Here is a 22,764-nt window from a genome sequence, read left to right as displayed (position 1 = left end):
AGTGCCTGACTCCTGGAGCAAAAGAAAGCACACATTTATATTTATAGTGGTATATATAGTATAATATGTCCTTTCTTGGCCTGAGGAGTTGGCCCTCCTGTGTTGTGCCAGTCGATTATGGATTGGTTGTTTTCTCTCCCCAATGTATTAAACAGCATAAACTACATAACATCATGAGCAGAGTAGCTTCAGACAAGCCACACATCCTGTCCAGAGAAGACAGATGGTTTGAAAGAGGTGAATAAGGATCCATCTACGTCAAACGGGAACGACCGTCTTTGAACAGAGCAGGTGGCCGACGACATTACTTATCACACACCTACAACGCTGTCCTGTCGCCCTCAGATAGCTTAGCAACCATTAACACCTGGACCCGCGACCCACGTGAATGCCTGTTGGGTCAGCGACTCACATGTGACCTTAACGGCTCTGTAAGGACACTCCCACACTGCGAGGGTTCGTCTGCGGTGACTGGACTGCTCTTATAGAAAGGGACAGCAGGATGGAGACGGATGACCACAACACCACACTTCCTGACTCTCCCACCCACATGACCCTGAACCACCCAATCAGGAGCCAGCAGGTGTCAGACCAAAGTAAATACAGGAGGATCAGAGAGGCAGATTCAGATTAAACCTCCCAACCACTGGCTGTAATCTGTGTTTTATTACCATTCACATTATTTTAATCCTAAACATGTTACGTGACTTTATTTTTATTTTAAGTCCAACTATTTTATTGTATCTATTAAATTATCTGGCGTAACTGCAAAGCTTTAAGTTTTATGTAACTGAAAATTCAGTCATTATCTGCTCGCTCCCGTGCTGATGCAAAGTCAGGGGAAGTTTCATAGTCGACAAAACATTTCTGGAGCTTCACGGCAAAACAGCGCTGTTGTTTTAAAATGTAAAAACCAAAATGGCTCCACAGAGCTCCTCTGGTGTAATCCAACGCGACAGTTGTGGTACATGCTGGACGACTGTTGAAACCGTTGGTGTACTTTCACTGGTGAGGACAATCAAAAGAGTGTTTTAATATCAGAAGGAATAAAAATGAAAGTTTATTTTTTTGGGTGCTTTTCAGAATTTATTGGATTTCCAGGGCTTGTGCTCCACCAGGTGCTCCAGAAGAAAAAAAAAAAAACAAGTTGAAACGTTGGAGGCCTCTTCTTCTTCTTTTTAAGGCTTTAATGATCAAAAGTGTAAAAAGTTGAAGGCAATTCAATAAACTCTAAGTGCAGAAAGATCAGAAAATGCTTGAAAATTTATAACACGTAGGAGAAACGTGAGATTAAAGTCAACTTCAGGGCCTGTTGTTACGCACTTTCATTCATTCTTCATGTTTAAAACTTTTCATTCACGCTATTTTCTCTCTTCGCCATCGAAAAGGGAACACTGACTCACCAGAGGAACGACCTCCAGCTGCTTTTTGCCCCGTTTAGTCTGAAATACTTTTTTATAACTCGTTTTTATTTAGACCCATCAGCAGCAGAGCCAGTCAGATCTTTGTTCCCACCCCTGGTGCAATCACATTAAACATTATTTATAGTTTATTCTCCTGCCACGGAGGTTTGACGTCATATTAAGAAGTAATATTTTAGCTTAAATGATCGTGAACACATTGTCAGCATACTGATGTACAGCATCAACAAGTCACAGTACGTGTCCCTGTGGTGATATCACAAAACACATCGTCCATACAGCGAGCCACTTGAGTCATTTTGACCTTCCCTCCTTCATTGTCTGCCCTCCGGTCTTTCCTCCCACCTTCAGCATCACATTCATCCACCGACACAAAGCCACATGGCATTATTCAAGAGGAAGGTGAAGTCGATCGGCCCCCGAGGAGTGAAAGGGAAGACGCTGAGCCGGCCTGAGGGGTGACGAGTGGGACTGATGACCGCGTGGCCTGGATGGAAGAGGCGACATGTGTATGAATTATGAGAAAGATTTAATTTCCTTTCCTGCAGCCTTCAGGCTTTCAGGGAGCTCAGGGTCGACTTCAGCAACAGCTTTGACCTTTTTTTTCCATAAGCTGTCAATGCAGCAGTCAGCTGTGACCTGTGCCAATCTTCCTCCTCCTCCTCCTCCTCCTGCTTTCTGTGTCTTCTGTGTACTGTTGATTTAACCGAACAGCCGCAGTGACACAAACTTTCTCAACCATCTGTTGCTTGGAAGGAACATTGAGATTCTGTCAGGGTAAAACGATCCGACTCGCTAATAATCTCCCCTCATCTGCAGATGTACTTAAAGTTTCCTTCTGATAAGGCTGCCAGCAAAAGGGGATCAATACTTGACAAATCAATCCGATCAATAATCGGGGAGATTAGGGAAGCAGTGCTGCTAGAGAGGATTTTGAAGTATACTCCCCTCTTGCATTTCTAATGACGAGGCGCACTTGAACACAACTTCAATGACACGGCGCTCGTTTTTAATTCCACATAAACTTTTAAGCCTTTGTGTTTCATCCCACATTATCACTGGAGGTGGTTTCCTGCAGTGAATAGCAACTTTTGGATGCAGTTAATCCTTTGAATTAAAAAAATATATATATATATAAACTCGCACCGAAGCACATCTGCTGCTACTTTACAGCACATTCATGCTCAGACTTCACGAAACCGAAGCAAATCCAATAATGCCGGTTCAATACACTATTTCAGGTGATCTTTTGTTGCTCCTCATCCATAGATCAAACCGTGATTAATAACAGGACGTGCCGCTGCATTACTCATTAGCTCTCAGGTGCTTCTGCTGTCGCTCGTGCAGCCTCGCAGGCAGAAATGATGTGTATCATTACCTACGGTGTCTGCGGTGGAGCCTCCATCATCCACGCTTTGCCTGTCTGATACAGTTAAAGAGGATCTCTGCAGCTCAGGGTTTTCTTCTTCCTGTTACCCCACCATGCCTTGTTAATAAGCCGGCGCGTAGTTACAAAGTACGATCATCCCTCAGCCTGAGGGTACACATTTTTATTCCAATTACTACCTCTACACAAAGAGGAGGGATTATAGTTTTTCGGGGTGCTATTTTTAATACCTAGGTGTGTCCAGAAAAGAGGACTTTGAGTGTGAATTCACAAACGAACACTGCCGTGTAAATAAATTAGCAGTAGCCTGAGGCGGGCTCATCGAATCTATCTTTTTTAGTGTACAAAGTGCAAATTACAAAACGGCTGTGAGATCTGTGAGATTGAAGCATGTTGAAGCAGAAACAAAGCTGAGACACACTGACAAGTTGAAATCTGAGGTGGTTTCAGCAAAATATCCAGCATTTGTAGAAGAGCTTGTGTCTTGAGCCAGATGATACGGGGGTGGAGGAGTTCAGTCTGCTCATGTGACATCTGGTGTAATGAAATGTGTTTGTTTTAATACTTGGAGATAACTCAGTACTCAGTCAGCACAGAGAGCTGGTGACTGGTGGAGTCCATTCCTTGATACACAGCGTCTCCCATTGTCACACCGAGGACGAGACACAGCTCGACCCCCGTATGAGCAATTACTCACTGCCCTCTACTGCCGGGAAACCAGAACCGCAGCTGTTAGAAAGATGATATTCAGAACCATGCCGGGTCGCCACAAACAGCTCGGCAGAGGATCATGTTTGTTGCTGTGTAAGCAAATGGAATAAAGATGATCCCGGAGCAGAAGAGCTTTAGTTAAACCGATCACGGTCATTTGTTGTAATCTATGAGGCTGAGCTGATCCTCCGCCGTGCACTTGTACTGTAACACATCCTCACAGCCCGCACAGATAAGAGCATTCAGCAAGAATAACAAATAACAGAGTGATGTAAACACCTCACCTACTCTCACCTACACACACCTACACTCACCTACACTCACCTACACAGCACTGTCGTCTCAACAGCTTTAAAATAGTTTTATCAGCTTGATACTTCATCATTTTTCCTGATTTTATGAGTATTGCTATAAACATGATGATGTTTGGATTTCAGTTATTGGACTTTTATAACCGTTTGTTCTGGAGGATATCCAGCGGTGGGATGTAACTAAGTAGATTTACTCAGCTACATCTCTCTGACACCCCTCCTCTCCTTGTGCTCCTTTATAGGTCGGGAAAATTATCCTAAACTATTTAAAAACCTTCTTTGATGAGCTGGAAAACACTTTGTTGATGAAAAGTTGACTTGTGAGAGATACTTGGCTCTCAGTGGAGGCAATGGTTACAAACATATACGATCCTATAGAAGGTGATATTGAATTGCTGTCGATTAAACGACCCGACTGTATATAAATGAGCTAAAACGAGCTCAAAATGCAACATACACGTTAACGCAGCCGAAAAATTCAATCCAAACACATCAGATTTAATAACAAACACTTGGAATGAGTTATTTTTCTCAATGACAAGATGTAGTGACTAATGCAAACCAGGTGCGCTCATGTTTTGGCATGAATCAGTAGCTGTAGTAAAGTAAATATTGCGGATAATACTTACATACTTTTACTTGAGTAAAGGTTTTAAATACGTGGTTGGAGTATTTCTTCAGTGTGGCGTTAGTACTTTTACTGACAGCTAAATGTCAGATACTTTAAGACTTTTACTGGAGTAATATTTTCACATGATATCTTTTATGTCGTATGACCTTCAGGTACATTTTATAACACTGGTTTTAACAAAGTCAGAAGTAAAAAAGAAAAAGTTGGTCATTAGTTTTCATTGTTATTAACTAGTATTAAGCACGGAGCCGTGGGATGTGTAGGAAAAGAAAACAATATTCAGCGTGTACATGTCAGATTGCATGTTTCAGATAAGCTCCTCTCTATCTGACTTTCACAATCTGTAAGCGTCGAGTCGGTCCAGCATCCTTTCCCCCCTCACGCTCCCTCAGCTCCACCACCGAGCCGTGTGTCTGATGTCAGCTGGAAAAAAACAGAGTCTAATTTTCTTGGCAGCGAGGAGCAGGAAGCCATGTTGAGATAAAGTGTTCATTTTAGCTCCTGATATGGTGAAAGAAGACTAAACAGAGCAGCAGGAGCTGATGGGATAAACACATTCATTCTGCCTCGTGCCTTTTCTAGCCTCCACTTGTGCTGCGGCTGATTACAGAGGCACCCCGGTCCTCGCTTTGAAGTCCAGCACCATTATTGGAAACAAAACCCAAACTCCATCTTGAACCTTGATTGACACCAGGCCGCTGCAAATTTAAAACCCCTGACTGAAACGTGTCCGATAGTACAAGAGCTGATTGAGTATCTGGGGTGCAGATGGCCTGTGGACGCGGGCGGGCAGGTGGATAGGAGGTTAATTAAAAACGACTGATCTGGTGTTTCCTGTCTTTATGAATTAATGCCATGTCAAAGTGGATCTCCATGGAAACGGACAGAGGTGTCACTCAAACCGGGCTCCAGGTGTAAATTATTGACAGAGATCATCCATCCTTATTTGAAACTTGAATACTAAAACAGTCTTCGGCCGGTTGGACCTCATTAATGGACTCGGTTCCAGCAGAAAAAGTGAATCTGTATTCGATGGCGTATGGAGTTTACTGCCGGCTCCTCCACAACAATAAATCACCAGGCCCAAAGTAAAAGAAATCACACCCACTGAGCAGAAATGTGTTTCAGAACTTTGTCTATTGTCGGATTGGCCTTTTTTTTTTGTTGCTTCCCTGTTGTGGAAATATATCAAATTATTTTTTGTCGAGATGTTTGGGATAATAGATGAGACTTCCCTCAGTCTGAGCCATTTATATACTTAAAGGCGTATTATCCTGGCAGCCTTTGGATTTATCTGTCTTGACTGTGAGAGATAATTGAAGCCATAAGTCAGCGCAGTGTAATGTGTAGTCTCAGAGGTGTCTCGAGCAAATCTTTTAGCTTTTTAAACAACTATAATTTACAGTTTTTCGGAGCTGCTGCCAGAACGTATAGGACTAAAGCACACGGCGCAGCATTATCGAAGGAAACAAATGGAGCCGCTGGGAAGAGAGTCTCCCTGTTAAAGAAGAGGAGAAAGGAGAGAAGAATGAAGTCAGATGGGTCACATCAGATAAATAAGCTGCAGATACATGGGAAATAACTGCGCTCTGAATATAACTTTTATAACGTGCAAAAACCTATCTATTAAAGGGAAACGCCACCATTTTTCACATCTAATTGTGTTTACAGGTGGTGTGGAGTACGACTGCGTAAGTGAATAAAGTGGTAAAAACACTTTTGTGGCTCCAGAAGAAGCTGCATGTAATCTGATCGATTGCCTCCAGCGATGTCACTCAGCGGCTGGGTTGCATTGTGGGTAATGCGGGCGCATAAATGCATTGTTAAAGCAACAGTCGAACCGATTATGAGAGTTTCGATTTTATTGCAATGTTGTGCTATTTATTCTTTTACGTTTACGCCGAACTGACGTCAAACTCTTTGTGATTCGTAAAAGATCTCGTTTGATGTTGTCACGTTATACATTGTCCGGCACGGCACAGGCACCCTTAAAGTGACAGATTTCCGAATGGAGTTTGGCTTGTTGTGCCACATGGGAAGGCTGTCATGCCGAATGTTCTTTAAACGTATCATAATTATTATTTTTCTATGCTCGTCAAAATAACTATAGCTCAAAATGGTATATGCTGAGTCTCGGGCTGAATATGTTTTACTACTAGATATAGATAGATAGATAGATAGATAGATAGATAGATAGATAGATAGATAGATGGATGGATCATCCTCTGAATGGCTGCTTATCTTCTTTCTCTATAGTCAGGAAAGTGCTTCACCTTGAGTCAGCCTTGGTCCTGCAGCATTGACACCACCTGCAGTGAGAATAAAATCCTTTTCTTAAAGTATTGCAAAGAATTTAATTAGTATGTGAAGTTTATTTTCACCTTTTGCCTTCCTGCCGTAAAATCATTTATTCTGAGAAGGTTTTGATGTCCACACAAAAGTTATCATTGAACTGAGAACCTTCTAAGTGTTACAGCTTTTCTGCTGTTCGTTATTCATCCAGTTTCTTCTTGTTTCATTCGACTACAGTCTTTTCAGGGTCGCAGCTAGCATGAGGCTTCAGGGTGAGAGGGTTACGGTAGGTGAGGGATGGATACACTGGGGTACCTTTCACTGCATACTTAAATAAATAAATAATATGCTCCGTTTGTCTATCAGAGGAAAGGAACAAGAAGCAGTCCGTGGCCTTTTGTCCACGTGAAGAGCTCAATTGACAACAACATAATGAATTGGAGGATGACAAAAGTGCCACACAGAAGTCGAGTAATGGCCTTCACACACATTGGTCACGCTGTCCATTGTATTATGTTCAATTAAAAGAGCTTATGTGTATAATCTGTGTCCAGGTACGCAAGAAAAAAAAAATGACTTGACTTTGAATTGCCAAAGCAACAAATCAGGTGGAAATTTAATGGTGTACAATTCAATCATTAATCAGATTATTGGGACAAAATCAATCAGAATATTCATATAATACACAAGTATGTACCTTTACACACTCCTAATTGTTGTCAGAGGGGAAACGTGTTTCAAAGATGGCGATTTTCTTTATAATGTTGATTAAATTAGAGTCAAACATCTGGATTAAAAAGCCAATATTTCATCCGGCGCCTTTAAACTCCATGTACAGAGTTTTAATGTTTTATTTACGATTAATTTCGACTAAGCTGAACTACGCATCATACGCTTTTCGTTTTCGACATTGTCCCTCTGTACTTCCCGTAGCGCGGTATAAAATCCTTTCGAACCGGAAGTTCCACCCCTTTTCATCCCCTCTCTGGCAGACTGAGTGAGTTTCACGTTCACACATAAACAAGTTCGCAATTTCTATCATCATCCATCCTCCTAAACGTTTATATTCACATCCTTATGCATGTCAAATTATAATTATCCTCTTTAGCAGCTTGATGACGAGATAATAATTTATTTTCTAACACTTTTCTTCTCGTCGTTACAACCGATGAACTGACTCCATCTTTCTGTGCTCTTCCTTCCAGCACTCAGTCCGCGGACACGGCAGCATGGTGAGGACTTGTTCTATACGTTTAACACTTAATTGGCTAAGTCTGCATGTTATACAGTATTGTTACGTGTGTGTATGGACATATAACTAGAAATGTGTGTTAATGGCGATATGACAGTCAAAATACGAGTGTAGCAATGTGATTAGCATTAGCATGGTGCCGCTAGCATAGCAGGGCCCGGCTAACTTGCAGCCTGTTGGAGGTAGATGTCATCTCTGGCTCATTAGCCCAGCCTATGTGTTTATCTATATCATTAGATGCCAGCGTTGACTATTTCAGAGCAGTTGAAGCCATGTCAACTGTAGTTGTACTGTAAGGTGTAGCTTTACGTACTTTACGCCAGCAATTGGTGCTTTACGGTAGTGACAGCTAACGGCTCGCTAGCTTGAATGGAGCCTTTAGCCTTCAGCAAGACGTCCAAACATCTCAGGCTGATGTGCTCGTGATGGATTCACAGTCTTGCAAGAACAATGATGGACCTAGTGCTGAGTTTCGATTTCTACCAGAGACTTCAGTTCCACCGGTCCCCGGACACCACCTCACCTCACCTCACCTCACTCCCCAACCCGAGTCTGTTTCCTGTGAATGAAAATTAAACATGTTTTTAAATCTGTTGTTCAATTGTAGCCTCGCAAGATTGAAGAAATCAAGGATTTCCTGCTGACAGCCAGGAGGAAGGATGCCAAGTGTAAGTTAAACTCTTCACTGTCTCGCCTGCCTGTACTGGTTAATGACAATGGAAGCAATGTGTGTGCATGCAACTTTATCATGAATATAAGCACATTTAAAAGACATGATGGATAAACAGGAGACTACTGGAATGTTATTCACATGCAAGCAAATCAAATGAGTACCACTGAAGTAGTGTCCTAGTAAAAAACGTGCAATTGTTTATTAGTTAAAGTTAAGGGATTTATTCCAAATAAGTGCTCAAGTCAGAGTGCATTAAGTGAGCTGAGCATGCAAAAATCAGGTGAACATACAAGTCAAGATATGTGGAGAATTTCCAGCAATAACTGAATAATGATTTAACATTTCTTGCACTTACATGGAGCTTGTCTTTTCAAAGAAGTTCCTATTTTTCCTTGAACTTCTTCCACATTTGTTGGCAACAAAAGTCCAGGAAACAATTAACAGTAAAAAAAAAGTAACTGAAGTCTGTTTTGCAAATTTGAACGAATAAACACTCGCATCCATCTGTCAGAGGTTTGAATAGTGATTTCAGTTTGTGTAGACATTTCTAATGATCTGATTGTGGTTCGTCTCCTCTAGCCGTAAAGATCAAGAAGAACAAGGACAATGTTAAGTTCAAGGTCCGCTGCAGCAGGTACCTGTACACCCTGGTCATCACAGACAAGGAGAAGGCTGAGAAGCTCAAGCAGTCCCTGCCCCCAGGTCAGTATTATTAACGAGAAGCCGGCTTGTGATGTGAACACACAACTGGGATAAAGGCAGTCTGGGTTCAAACGAGAAAGTTGCAGTTAACACGGTGCATGGGGTTTTTGCATCTAAATGATGTATACTTGACTTTGAACAGTCTTAGATGAGTCTCTTATAAAGAAGTTTGAGTCTTTGCTGGGTCTAATTAAAGGCACCCTGTGGAGTTTGGGATCACTTGTGGTTTCTGTGAGTGGGTCCATCACACAGGGATGGTGTGAGACATTTCTGTAGGCTGCAGAGGACGGCTGTAATTGTAGTAAAGCACTGTGAACCAGAGCAGTGTGCTAGTAATAAAAGCACTCGTACTGATGTAAATGAGGCCGCGTTCAGGAACACATGGCAGATGTTTTACAGCGTTTATTCAGCCTGAGAAACAAAACCAGCATATTTTAGTTTTAAACAAGCTTCCTCAAGAGGAAGACATTTGGTCTTCATGTAAACTGTGACAAAGTATATTTGCAGACACTGTTACCAAGGTAGTTTGTTATAACGTTCAGAGGCTCATGACGTCTTTTAAAACACAGAATACTGTCATCATGACATGTGTTCATTATAACTCCTCTCAGTGTAGCCCAAAGTGCGTTGATGAAGAGGAACAGTAACATTTCAAAATGACAGTTTACTAAGGACAGACCCACATTTATTATTATAGGTCGTCTTCTGTTGAATATTATTGCTGTTATGATTCTCTATCTGTTGGTCACCTGTGAATCTTAGTAGTTGTTTGGTTGACAGTTTTCATGTTAATCTGAACAAGCTTGTGACAAAGACTCATCTCCTGATTCTGTCGTGTTCTCAGGTTTCTGATTTATATAAAAGTTCAACAGTGAAGAGATAAATAGTGTGAGGGCTGAAACTACATCCAAACTCCTTTTTCTCTGCTTAAAAAGCAGATATTACTTAAGCATTGTGCTTCTGATGAGTAGTTCTGCACATTTGTGTGTAAATAAAACATTCAGTTGCTTTCAATGGCGTCACGCTAAGCTCTGATGTGAATACAACTTGTTCGCCTTGACTGCATGAATGTGGTTTTATTATTTTATTGGAGTTTATAAATTGATTAATTAAGAAACATTAGTGTTTGATCGCTCTCCCCATCTGTCAGAAACAAGTTGCAGACTGTTCTGGTGTGAAGTTTGTTGCTGGTGAATATTTCCTAACCCGTCTCTCTCTCTCTGTCTGCAGGTCTGTCTGTGAAGGAGCTCAAGTAAATCCGTGATGTACAAATTGTAATAAAAAATTGGAAAACAGTTATTTGTCTGTGGTTTTGTGTCTGTGTTGTGTTGCTAAGATGCAAACATGATAGAAAAACTGAATTGTATGATGAAGCATTAATCAGTGTGTACATGGTGTGTATACATCTCTCCACCAGATGTCAGATCAGAGCTATAATCAGATTAAGTGCCGTCTCCACAAAATCCATATTGATAAGATAAAATGTGGACATGTCCTTAAATGTTTGGTGTGAAACATTTGTTTGTCCTGATAATTAAATGTTTTCAAGGAAATTCCTTAAATTATTTGGAAGTGTGATCACTTGCAGATTAATCCTGTAACAGAATGGATAAAATGAGTAGGCTCAAGAAAAACTTTACAACAGGTGTAACATGTTTTTCTTCCCTTGTGAAGCTTCATTCAAACACTTTTAAAACATCAGTCAGTGAAACAATGCCTGAAATAAAACCAGTACAGAGTGAAGTGATCTGTATACCAGCAACATCCCAGTACTGTGGTTAGACGTATTTAACCTGTTTTAATAATTTTTTTTAAATCTATTTTACTCATTTTTCACATAAACAACAAATAAATACATTTAGTTTATTAAAGACGGGACAGTGAGACTCAATAAAACACATGGAAATACATGATAAAGTGTTTTATGTGTTGTCACCTGGTGTTAAATGGGCAGTACGTAGTGTTGGAGAAAAAAATCAAACTCAGAATTTTAATATTTACAATAATAATGAGGTAATGAGACAAACTCATAAATATTTATTTTCTCCATAAGTGAATAAACAAGCTGTTGTCAGAGGAGAACAAGGTCCCAGAACACTGTCTGAAGCTAGAGAGGTGGCAGGGTCCGCCACATATAAACGAAATAAAGAAAACAACAATATAAACATTGTAATAGACCTCTTGTTTTATTTATTTATTTATTATTGTACAGTTTGTGTGAACAGTTCAGTGTAACTCTCTGGTTTGACCACCAGGTGTCAGTGCAGGAGTGAGATCCTCACACACATTAAGTCAGGAGGGTGTGTGTGTGTGTGTGTGTGTGCGTGTGCGTGTGACCTGCTGGCAGTCTGTATTTTAATAAACTCACTCAGTTTTTTAAGGGAGCGTCTTTGCGCACTCCCGCCACCCCCCTCATGTCCTGAGTGCGCGCTCCCGGCGGTGACAGTGTTGTGTGGAGCAGCTGTCGGTCGGATAGGAGCTGCGGGTCCACACACACACACACACACACTCACACACACACACACACGCGGAGTGATTATTTCTTCTCTTCATGACAAAAAATCTGTCTGGTCTCACTTCGCGCAGCGCTGCGGACTGTGCGGGCTCTGCGGGACTCTGCGGGACTTCTTGGGACGGTTTTGGGGGTTTTTTTTGCGCTCATGTGTGGCTGAGAGTGTTTCCACGGGCGAGCAATGCTTTTATCGCCGTCTTTGTCTGATGTGAGACGGGATTAAAGATCTCCAGCAGCCCGCTTCTAGTGGACGGGAGGCTAATTTAGGCTGAAGCCCAACTTTTTGGTTCGGGGCAGGGATGTCTTCGGCTCGGGTGGATTACATTGCGCCCTGGTGGACTTACTGGCTTCACAATTTCCCTCACATCAACCTGAGGTTTCAGCCCATAGACAACAGCTTCCAGCCTGAAGAGGAGAACTACCAGCAGGTCGGTGGGAGCAGATGTTTGTGACTGAACATCTTTCTTTTATATGTGTGTTATAATCTCAGGCTGCAGGTTTGTGTGTTATTGAGGACAGAAGTGTCTCATGATGTCTGTGAGAGGCAGCCGCCTTCAGTAGTCTGCCACATTTATTAGGAGCTCTCTCTCTCCAGAACCACAGCTCAGTGGACCGAGTCAGAGAAATCCTGCAGAGTTCTGGTGCTGCCTGCAGAAATGTCTCACAGCTGAGTCACATGCCTGCAGAAATGTTTTTGCAAGTACAGACGTCTCAATTCCTGCTCGGTGGCTCACATGTGGGTGCTTTGTTTTTCACCCATGGGAGTCGAAGTGGTTCCCATCTGAGAGACCCAGCTGAAGAGGCGCTGACGGGACCGTTTCTCACGGTTCTGAGGAGGGTTGGGATCAACTGCTGGATGACTAATGACCGGCTTGTGAACACATGTCAAGCACCATGAATGTTTGATGATCTCACTGTTTAATTTTTCAAGGTTACAGCTTAGCCTCCCTGTCAGGTACATCACGCTGAGAACAGGTGACATTTTAAACTCAGTGCTGCGGTGGAGACCAGAGGTGCAGACCAGAGGTGGAGACCAGAGGTGGAGACCAGAGGTGCAGACCAGAGGTGGAGACCAGAGGTGGAGACCAGGAGACCTGCAGGGTTCAACAGAGTCACAGAGATGTGGAGGTGTTTTATTTCAGCAGTGAGGTGACAGACGGTGGGAAGAACTGTGAGAGGAGTCACGCGTCGGCTGTTTTCAGTCAGAAACAAGATCCAACGAGGACGAACCTGCAGGAATCACTTCACTTCTGACTCATGCTGCCTGGATGAGATGCATGACCACCACAGACTTCAGTGTGGCGGCTTGATAGTCGTCACGCTCTCAAGTTTTCCATCACTGACTGCACAACAACATCAGTCACGCCTCCTCTGGTGGACCAGAGCCGTATTTCAGAAACAAATATGTGCAGTCGTCAGTGCAGAGAGACAAATACATCCTGATCTGATCCCTGAATCACACAAAGTAAAATAATTTAATCGTGCAGCTCTTCTGGAGTTTCCAGATGTTATTGGACCGAATGGCTCGAATCCTAACAGTCATTTCTCAGGGCTGTTTCAGAGACGCTTCTTTCACAATGTAAGCTTAAGTCTTTTAGGGCCGCGGTGCATCACGTGACGATGTTATTACACGGTTTGACCGCTACGAAAACTAGCTTCAAAGCCTGGCGCTCCTCCTGGGGGCTTCATTTCACCCTCTCGCTCAATATGCATCATCAACACCAACATGGCCGCCAACTGGGCACGGAAAAATTGTCCAAAAAAGGTGAAAATCAGGACACGTCTGGCCAAATTGACAGCTGTATTGAGAGTTGGTCAGTTTTGTGAGCTAGCTAATGAACAGGAGCGGCTCTACAGGGTGTCAGTCGTGGGTTCTGGTGATCTTGAACGAGACAACGTCACGTACGCAACTGTTGGGTGTGAAGTCTTCCTGTTCACGAATTTTCAGTCTTATACGACAGTTTTACGACAGATGTCTCTTGTAAATAGTCGAATGTGGTGGTGCAATAACAAACTGACTTCACTGATGTGAGCTGCACAGCAAACACCCTAAACACAACCTTTCCTCGTCAGTATACCTGCTGAAAATATCTTATTGGTATCGTTTTTTAAATTGATTGATGTTTGAACTGAACTGCGACTTCTGTGTGCCATTTTTAACTCTACCTAGCTAGTTGCTAACTTTGTGTGTTTGGTTTGGAGCAGGTAGCATAAACTACAAAGTGTCTCAGCTGTCCTAAAGATGCAATATGTAACTATTTTAGTGTAAAAACATAAAAAATGTAATAAAATTATCACCAGAAAGACGTCTAGCATGCTAACCAGCTAGCCCCCGCCTGTCCTTTCTCATAAAACCACTCCAGGCTCCCAGTCTGGACCGCTAACTGCACAGCCAACTCAGCTAACGACAGTTAGCAGTGTAAGAAAAGAAATAATAATAATAGTTAAAGTTGTCTTGGCTTCAGTATCGGCTGCGATGCTTCTCTCTGCTTTCAGCTGCGCTCTCTTCAGTACTCGTGGATATGATTTACAGATTATCCCGTGGCATGTTGTTCTGGTGTCGGCACACAGATGGAGAGATGAAGGAGATTTTCTTTTGACTTGTCATGCTGCCAGTTTCCATCCTCTGCAGCAGTGTGGAAGTGGACTCAGGGCCACGGGGGTTGTGGGAGGCTCGGGGGTGGTGAGTGTCAGCAGGATAGCAGCACTTCCTCCTGAGAAACTGTCAACCACAAGCGCTTGGAAACCCCCCCATCGTCATCGCCACCATCAGCCTCTCCTGCTCTCTCTGACGCTTGTTTGTGTGTCTCTCTCTCTGCCTCGTCGGTGACACAACAGTGCCGCCGCTCTCTCTTTTGTGTGTCTGTCGCAGATATAGGTCAAAGCCCTTCATGCTGCCACTTCTTAGAACAATTTGGTGTGAAGCACCGAAGCTAATGACTCAATTCCAAGCTGATGCGAGGCTATTTAGGCCGTTACATTTCCTGTCCTTTGTGGGGCCGGCGAGCTTAATTCTGATCAACGCTCGTTATCTGAGTGCATTAGCAGTGATAATATGCTGTCTGTGCAATCAAGGGAAGCAGATCTGGCAAAAGCAGGTGATGATATTGCCTCTGGATGTTCTCGCGGAGCTGTTAAGCTACTTGAATTATTGAGGGATTGTGTTAATGTTGCTAATTAAGTGAGTCAGTACTCGGTTTGATACGATCAGCACGTTGTAGTCGATTAACGGCATCAGGACGGATGTTTCCGCAGCGATTTAATAGTAAAGAATCCAGTTAAACAACAAAAATGAACTCCACGTGGTTAAAACGAGTCCGCTCTGTTTGTAAACGAATCACTGAATCGATTGTTTCGCCGGCCGCTGCTGTGCAGAGTATCGAGCAGTGCAGCCGAGGGTTTCAGCCGGCCCGTATGGCTTTTTCAGAGGAATTATAATTGGCTGGTTGTACTGTGGGAGATCCTGGTGAAGTCCTTTGTTGGCTGAGGTCCAGCGCATGTGATGGAATGCAAGAGGTCGTGATCCTTCAGTGTTCATTGTCTGTGTGTGTGTGTGTGTGTGTGTGTGTGTGTGTGTGTGTGGCAGTAGTGTTTCTCACCCTCTGTTGGACGCTGCTATTGTCAGGGGAGGAATGTCTGTCAGCTGAATCACCTGACTAGACTTCCCTAATTTCTGTCCTCTGACAATGAGCCGACCCGTTCTTCTGCCTCGTCCTTGTTTCACGTACAGTATTTGGGAAAAATCTCATCCAGAGCTGCAACACGCTGCAGAGTTCAGGGTTCGGTATGCTTGAAAGAAACTAGAGTATGTAATGAAAGTGTTGATACCTGCTGCACCCAAACACAAAGCACGCTACCAGCTGTTTCTAGAGCTGGGTATCGGACTTTGATACTTTCATGGCACCGTTATGTCTTCCTTATCAGCGAGCCGATAAGCATGGAGCATGTTTGTTGTGCCAAGATCAAATAGTGTTGGTGATTGGCTGCCTTGATGCAGGAACAACACGAGGTCACGAGACAGGGCTCGCTACGTGAATGTGTGATACCGGTCGAGGCAGATGGTCGCCCACCGTCAAGTCCGGTTCTGCTCGAGGTTTCTGCCTGTTACAGGCAGTTTTTTCTCACCACTGTCACCAAGTGCTTGCTCATGGGGGAAATGTTGGGTCTCTGTAAATGAATTAATTCAGAAGTACGGTCTAGACCTGCTCTTTAACATACATGCAGGACTTTAAAGCGGGATAAAATGGCGAGCTGAGGGTTCTGAATGAGGCTACATTTCGTCTTTGCCGTAAGACGTTAATATTGTGATCGCTGAAGCTTATTGTCACCACAAACACGACTGGAAACTGTCTCAAGGTCTCCTTAAAAATATCAAGTGGCGTCACACTTAGAAATGTTGAAACGTCCACCACCATCGCATCCACCTCCTGATGTGGAAGTGTGTCGCATCAGTGGTTTGCAGAAACGTAACCTGCCAACATCTTGTCCCGGCAAATGGGTTTGCTGAGGGGCAGAGCGGGACGAGTCGTCCCAAAAAAAGCAGCAGGATCCGTAATTCTGCATATCTGATCTGTCTCTGAGAACTCAGGACAGTCTGGAGGTCTTTTGGAGCGAACTCTCCTCAGAGGAATTAATGGTGTCTCACTCAATTATGTAAAGAACGTACTGTGAAGAGACATTCAGACTCTGCCTCTTCCACTCCTCTGCACACTCGGTCCTGACCGACCCAGCTGAACATGATAATTGTCTGTTTCAGAAAAGTTGCTCGGCAGTCGGAGTGAAAGTTCCAGGAACAGTTCGACGACCTGATGAGCACTTTGTTTTAACCCGACTGAGGCTTTTTACTGTCCTCTCGCTGACAGAGTGAAACCCCAGCGCTGCTGCTGCTGCTGCTGATGATCACCTCGGGGAAGTACATGCTGCTGAAATTTATTTTTTTGTTGCATCTAATGTCTCTTTCTCGAGGCCCGGAGGACGGAACGAGGGCGAAAACTGAGAACTGAAAAAGCTCGCTCTCAAAAAATAGGACAGGGGCCTAGTTTATCTAATATTTGTGTGTGTGTGTGTGTGTGTGTGTGAGAGAGTGTGAGCCAGGCATCATGTGTAGGTCAGCAGGTCCTGGTCCATCTGACTTCCCCTCCCATTTCCTGCTTTGTGTCCCAACAATTTTGTGCAAAATACTCTCAGTCCTCGTCACACGGACGGACTGCTGCTCCTCACCCAGCCCAGGCACTGTGATGTGATGTCATCACGACAGCCGGGATCAATCAGGACCAATCAGGATCAATCAGGACCAATCAGGATCAGGATCACAGCATTTTAATAATATATAATGTATGAGGAAGTCGGCATTGTCGTCGCTTCCATCAGGGCCAATTACATTCAAACAACATTATAAATTAGTCTGTTGCTTTCTTAAATTATTAACTGACCCAGAACATCCCTGGTTCTGAAGAAGCGTCGGTAACAGAGTAATAGAGAAGTTCTTAAAGGAGTAGTTCCACATTTTAGGAAATAAGCTTGTATTTGCTTTGTTGACGAGAGATTGATGAAACTCTCTTACCTGTACATTCAGTATGAATCCATCAGGCGGTTAGCTTAGCTTAGCCTAGCGTAAATAGTGAAGTGAATTTCCAGCTCGTGCCCAACAAACAAGATCTTGCATCCTTTCCCCCCTGCTTCTGGTCTTAATGCTAAGCTAAGCTAACCGTCTCATAGCTCGAGTTTCATATTTAATGGACAGCTGTAGTGGTATTAATCTTCTTGTCTCACTCTCGGCAAGAAAGCAAACTATGTTCCCTTAAATAGAAATTCTTCCACCATATGCTAAAGTTATATATGCAAAATTGTTTTTATTAAGTTTACTAAGTTAGCAAGACCACAATCTTGGAGCCCATTGGCTACGATCAGATGACTATCTAGCCTCTGGTACAGAAACATCTGTGTAACCGATAACGATCTATAGCCGGTCGTTCGATCAGCAACTGAAGATGCAAGGAACAACATTTCGGCTCATGTCTCTCAACAGATTTCTGCATTTGACAAAGCTAAATCTTCATCAGACGATAGCCGATGGGTTCAGCTCTCCACACAGACTGTTTACCTGCGTGCAACCACAGCCCAAGCTCGAACGGGAACCAGAACCAAAACCCGAATTGCGTCCCTAGTGATGTTACTTTAACTGACGAGATCTTTGCACGAAAGACAATCTTTGTCTTTTTATCTCTGTCGTTGGTTTGAGGCCTCGTCGTTACTCACTATCTGAAGGTCACACATTAGTCAGCCCATTTTTCTGTCATGAATATTCAGTATTGTGTTATTATAATCTGTTGTTGACACAGTAATTACTCTGAAGACTCGGCTGTGCGCTCAGTCAAGCACAGAAACACGTGTGATGTCGTCGCTGAAGGAAAACGTGCCTCGTTCTGTCGCCGCTCTCAGCACTGAAACAGTCTGTTCTGTGTGTAGTGTAGTTTATGTAAGCTTTGTATATTTATCATGTTGTGTCACTTTGTATAACTGACGACATAAGATACTCTAATTGTAGCACTTAATGCAAAGATAAATCTGCTTTATTACCCAACAAACACGGACATCTGTGCAGGTTTCACACTTCCTGTCCGTCCCCCCGGCACTTAAAAAACAAAGAGCTTTGTTTAATAGCGTCACTATTTGTCCTCGACAACACAATATCCTCCCTTCATGCCTGGGCCACAGATCACTTCACCATCCAGCTCAGACAAGTTTCTGCTGAAAGCTTTTTATCTTTGCTTTTACAGCGACCTGGAATGAAATGGGGATAAATGAACAAGCCGCAGACGTGGTATTCAATTACCGGAGCAAACACACAGTCTTAAGACACTCGATCCTCCCGCCTCAGTGGCTTCCCTCGCAGAGATTCCCTGAGATCAGTGTTTCAGCCGAGCGCCTGCAAACAGCCTCCTCCTCCAGAGCTTTGTGTTGTTGTCTTTGTTTAAGATTTTCTGCGTACATCAGCATTTTCCTCATCAGACCTTCACAAATCGATCTTGCCTCATGTGTGCGAGACGAAGCCGTGAGAGTAAAAATGTGTTTCTCCATTTTTGTAATCTCAAATATTCGATTGTGTCTTCGCTGGTTCTGATTTAAGATCCACATGTTTACTGATCACAGCTGATCTTACAACTGGATGCATGAGCTGTTATAGTCGGCTGTGTTATAGAAAACTGGGGGAATTGTGCATATCAAGTGCTGAAAAAATCCATAATTGCCTCTGATTGCATTGGAAAATCACCAGCTCCCGTCGCCTTCCCAAGAAAAATCAATCCAAAATCAGTTGTTGTTGATTTCCGTGCTCCTTGCCTCACCTCAGCCTCTCCCTCCATGTGTGTAATCCTATTGTAAAAACAGTTATTCAGCTTCTGTAGTCGTCATGATGTCTTGTTTTTCTACTTAGTCCTCGTTTGAGTCATACACATAGAAAGAGGCTCTCGCAGTGTCGCCGCTGGCTCTCCAGAAGGTCATTAACCCCAATCTGTCTTTGTGGTGCCTCGGAGCCAGTAATTAGCATCACCTGATTGGCTGGATGGTATGGCCGAGGTCTGTACTAATAAGGCGGTACGTCCATCCTTTGTGCTGATATAACAACGTTTAAACAGGATATGACGGCGCTGGAGGACGAGCCACACAGCCAGAGGTTTGTGACGGCTCGCTCTTCATCTGCTTCTCCTTTTTCTTCATGATTTTTGAGGAGCAACGATAGGAATCTTCTGCAGGTCGCATCACATGTGTGTAGCTGCTTGAACTGGGACAAGTGGATTCACGCAGCAGCACTCCCCTCCAGCAGAAACAACAATGAGAGTCTGCTCTTTCATGGAGGCTGAGGGGAGGGGGTTGGGTTTCCTTTGTTGTGGGGGGGGTGTAGCATCAAAACCACGACCCCTGACTCCCCCGAGGGGGGAAGGTTTGGGCTCCGGGTTCACAGAGGGTGCAAAGGAAATAAGGAGATAACAACGTTCACTGCAATCCGATGATGTGAGCGTAGGAAGACACTCATGAGGGTAGAAGTGATGAAGTCTGTTTACTTCCTGTCAACTCTACAGTAACTTTACCTCCTACTTCAGTTACTACCAGTATTTACCATTTACCAAGTTTGGTTAGCTACTAAAATGAAGTACTGGTGAGTTTATGAGCAGTGAGATTTAAGGTTTTGTGCATCAGTCACATTTTTTGCAGCTTTCCCAGGCACCGAGTGTAGGAAAAGACCCATAGCGACCCGACGTTAGCTGAGCTCTGAAAGTCGGGCTAACCACACAAAGGGACTGCCCAACATTCGATCAATCAATCAATCAATATTTATGTGACCCAACAGTTCCCCAAGGAGCAGGCACTTGGGGACACTGCCGAGAAAAACCTGCCTTTTAACAGGAAGAAACCTCGAGCAGAACCGGACTCAGTGGTGGGCGGACCTCTGCCTCGACCAGCTGGGTTGCTAACGGTTATCTAAGACACTGAGGTGATTATTAAAATGATCAAAACACTTTACACACATCACAATCCTTTGTCTTACAGGTGCTAATCAATCAGGAGGACGTCAGTGATAACACTGTCAGATTATTTACGTTTAACGAGCTGCAGCATTACGACATTTGAGCTTCTCACCCTCGAGTGTGATGTCCAGGGAATATGGCCGCGGTGTGAATATTGAGGGCAACAGGGCAGCGCAACAGATTTAAAGGATCCTAGAGGAGCCTCCTCCTTCCTCCTCCTCCTCCTCCTCCTCTCATCCATAACCCATGGGTCGTTTTGCCGGGACTTAATGGCATCCGAGCCGTGAACATGGGCAAGCACAGCCGAGTGCACTCTGCCGGAAAGAGCCCGGGTCCCCGAGGGTGTTGACCCGAGTGTCAGAGTGGGGACGGGCGGGAGCGCCGAGAGAAGACGGCGAGTCGGACTGCTCCGTTGGTCTTCAGGGGAGGAGGCGGGGCCGGCATTCGTTCAGCCCTTCGTGTGGATTATATAAAGTGCTATAATAAAGTTTACAGCATGTTAAACGTGGCAAAGACGGAAACGTCACAGGAATATTAACAACTGGCTGCTTTATGTTAATATTTCTGAAAGGAGTCTGTGTTCTGGATGTTGAGTTTGGACTCTTGGGACTGAAATCTGTGCCTCGACTGCAGCACGTGGGTTTGTCCTGGTTGTTTTGTGAGTTAAGGTGATGTTTCTAGTCTCTGTTCGTGTCTTCTTCCTTCTCTACGTGACCTGACACATGTTTAACCCCGATCATGTTGAAGTAATGTCACTGTCACACACACACACACACACATTGTACACTGATTCCCAGCGCGCCCGGAGACCTTCTCCACCTCCGCACACAGCTGTCCACCACCTGCTGTGGAGCAGCCACGCTGGCGGAAAGACGCTTCACATCGCTCAGCGGTGCGTTTAGCGTCACTGCGAGCTCGTGGAGTTCCTCCTCTGCTAGTCGCCTTCAGCAGATGTAACAGATGGAGGTGCTTTCCACCTCTATGTATTAATCATGCTCACTACTTGTGTATTAAAAATTGATTTTGTAATATGCTCAGCATAAGGAATGAGCTATATACCACTTTGACTGTAGGGATCCTGTCTCGACGTACAGCTCATCCTCCATCGCCTCCGTTTTCTGCCTGTTTCCATTCTGCTCCAATAAAGATTTTTATCAGTGGATCAGTTCAGGTGTTGTTTATGTTCAGGCCGTTCATTTATAGATGAGGACTGAACATTTGGGGAAAATCTCAGCAGTAAATCACTGTGTTAGCAACTTTTCCTCTTTTCCTCTGTCCTTCTTTCAAATGAAGTCCAGTATCTCATAAGACTTTCTGTCGACTGAGGCAAAAGCAGCTTCTAGTCGTATCTCGTGTGTCAGCTCTACTCTGCGTCCGATTGGCTGATATTCTTACCCAAAACCCAACCGACCCAACCAGTCAGAGCAGCCCAATCACCAGAAAAAATGTTGGCAATGTACGTTTTCTGCAAACCACGGATGTGTCGAGACTTTACTTTATGTCCCAGCTTCGTGTTTCTTCAGGTTTCTGTTTTCAATTTCATTGTGCGCCGTGCTGTTGTCATGGTCCGGTCAGGTTAAGGCACATAAAACCAGGTTAGGTTTAGGAAAAGATCAGGTTGATGGTTATAAATGACCTCGAACAGCAAACGAGGCCAAACACCTGTGCTCGGGTCCGATCACATATAAATACTTTACCTCATCGTTATCCTTCCTGCGGTCTCTCCGTCACACACTAGCAAACATCTTTACGACAGCAGGCGCTGGTGTCGTACCGCTAAAATCAACAAAAACTGAAATTTCCTCGTCACCACAGACACGGCTGGAAACTGTCCCAAAGTTATCCACTGGTTTCTGACTCCAGCTGTGAAACACAGTCCTGAACTGTGGTCGCTGGCTATCAGCTTATACGTGTTTTGTGAAGACTGACTGAGTTCAGACTGTAAGAAAGTTGGATTTATTGCAGGGTTTTTTTGTGGATTGACATTTTGAATTACATTTGAACAATTAATAGATAATAAAATAATCTTTTAATTGAAAAAAAACACAGATAGATTAGCCAATAGTTAATTGGATTACACTGGATATCCTCCATGAGCTGGCAGCTGTGCTTTTTATCACACTCACACCGACACATGACACATGACAGTGTTTGTGACTAACAGATGGCTCATGAGGTGCTTTTTTGGAAAACCTTCCTCTTGCGTTAACCTTTGCCGAGTTCACTTATGTGTCATCTCTTGATTTAGTTCATCCGCCGTCCTTTGAGGGCCGAGCGTACGGCTGATACGTCTTCTCGTCTCGCTCTCGCTCAGGTTTGTTCACTTTTTTTTTTTGAGGATAAA

The 22,764-nt window shown here is 43.8% G+C and overlaps 2 protein-coding genes across 4 annotated transcripts in view; both read left to right on the top strand.

The window, feature by feature from the left end:
• Positions 1-10,675, top strand: part of rpl38 (ribosomal protein L38) — a 362,866-nt gene extending 352,191 nt beyond the window's left edge. The window contains exons 1-5 of one of the 2 annotated variants that reach the window (XM_084341904.1): positions 7,687-7,750; positions 7,959-7,985; positions 8,613-8,673; positions 9,258-9,380; positions 10,611-10,675. In XM_084341904.1, the coding sequence (XP_084198030.1) occupies positions 7,983-7,985; positions 8,613-8,673; positions 9,258-9,380; positions 10,611-10,636 (213 nt within the window). In that variant the 5' untranslated portion in view covers positions 7,687-7,750; positions 7,959-7,982 and the 3' untranslated portion in view covers positions 10,637-10,675. Of the gene's footprint in view, positions 1-7,686; positions 7,751-7,958; positions 7,986-8,612; positions 8,674-9,257; positions 9,381-10,610 lie in introns of those variants that run through there. The other variant, XM_084341905.1, reaches the window with a different exon arrangement.
• Positions 10,676-11,824: 1,149 nt separating this feature from the next.
• Positions 11,825-22,764, top strand: part of ttyh2 (tweety family member 2) — a 60,774-nt gene continuing 49,834 nt past the window's right edge. The window contains exon 1 of one of the 2 annotated variants that reach the window (XM_084343202.1): positions 11,825-12,320. In XM_084343202.1, the coding sequence (XP_084199328.1) occupies positions 12,192-12,320 (129 nt within the window). In that variant the 5' untranslated portion in view covers positions 11,825-12,191. The remainder of the gene's footprint in view (positions 12,321-22,764) is intronic. The other variant, XM_084343203.1, reaches the window with a different exon arrangement.

Source organism: Pagrus pagrus (assembly GCF_965226575.1).
Source record: "Pagrus pagrus genome assembly, chromosome: 21".
Classification (NCBI taxonomy): domain Eukaryota; kingdom Metazoa; phylum Chordata; class Actinopteri; order Spariformes; family Sparidae; genus Pagrus; species Pagrus pagrus.
The sequence above is the reverse complement of the archived record's forward strand: the minus strand, read 5'-3'. Positions and strand labels throughout refer to the sequence as shown.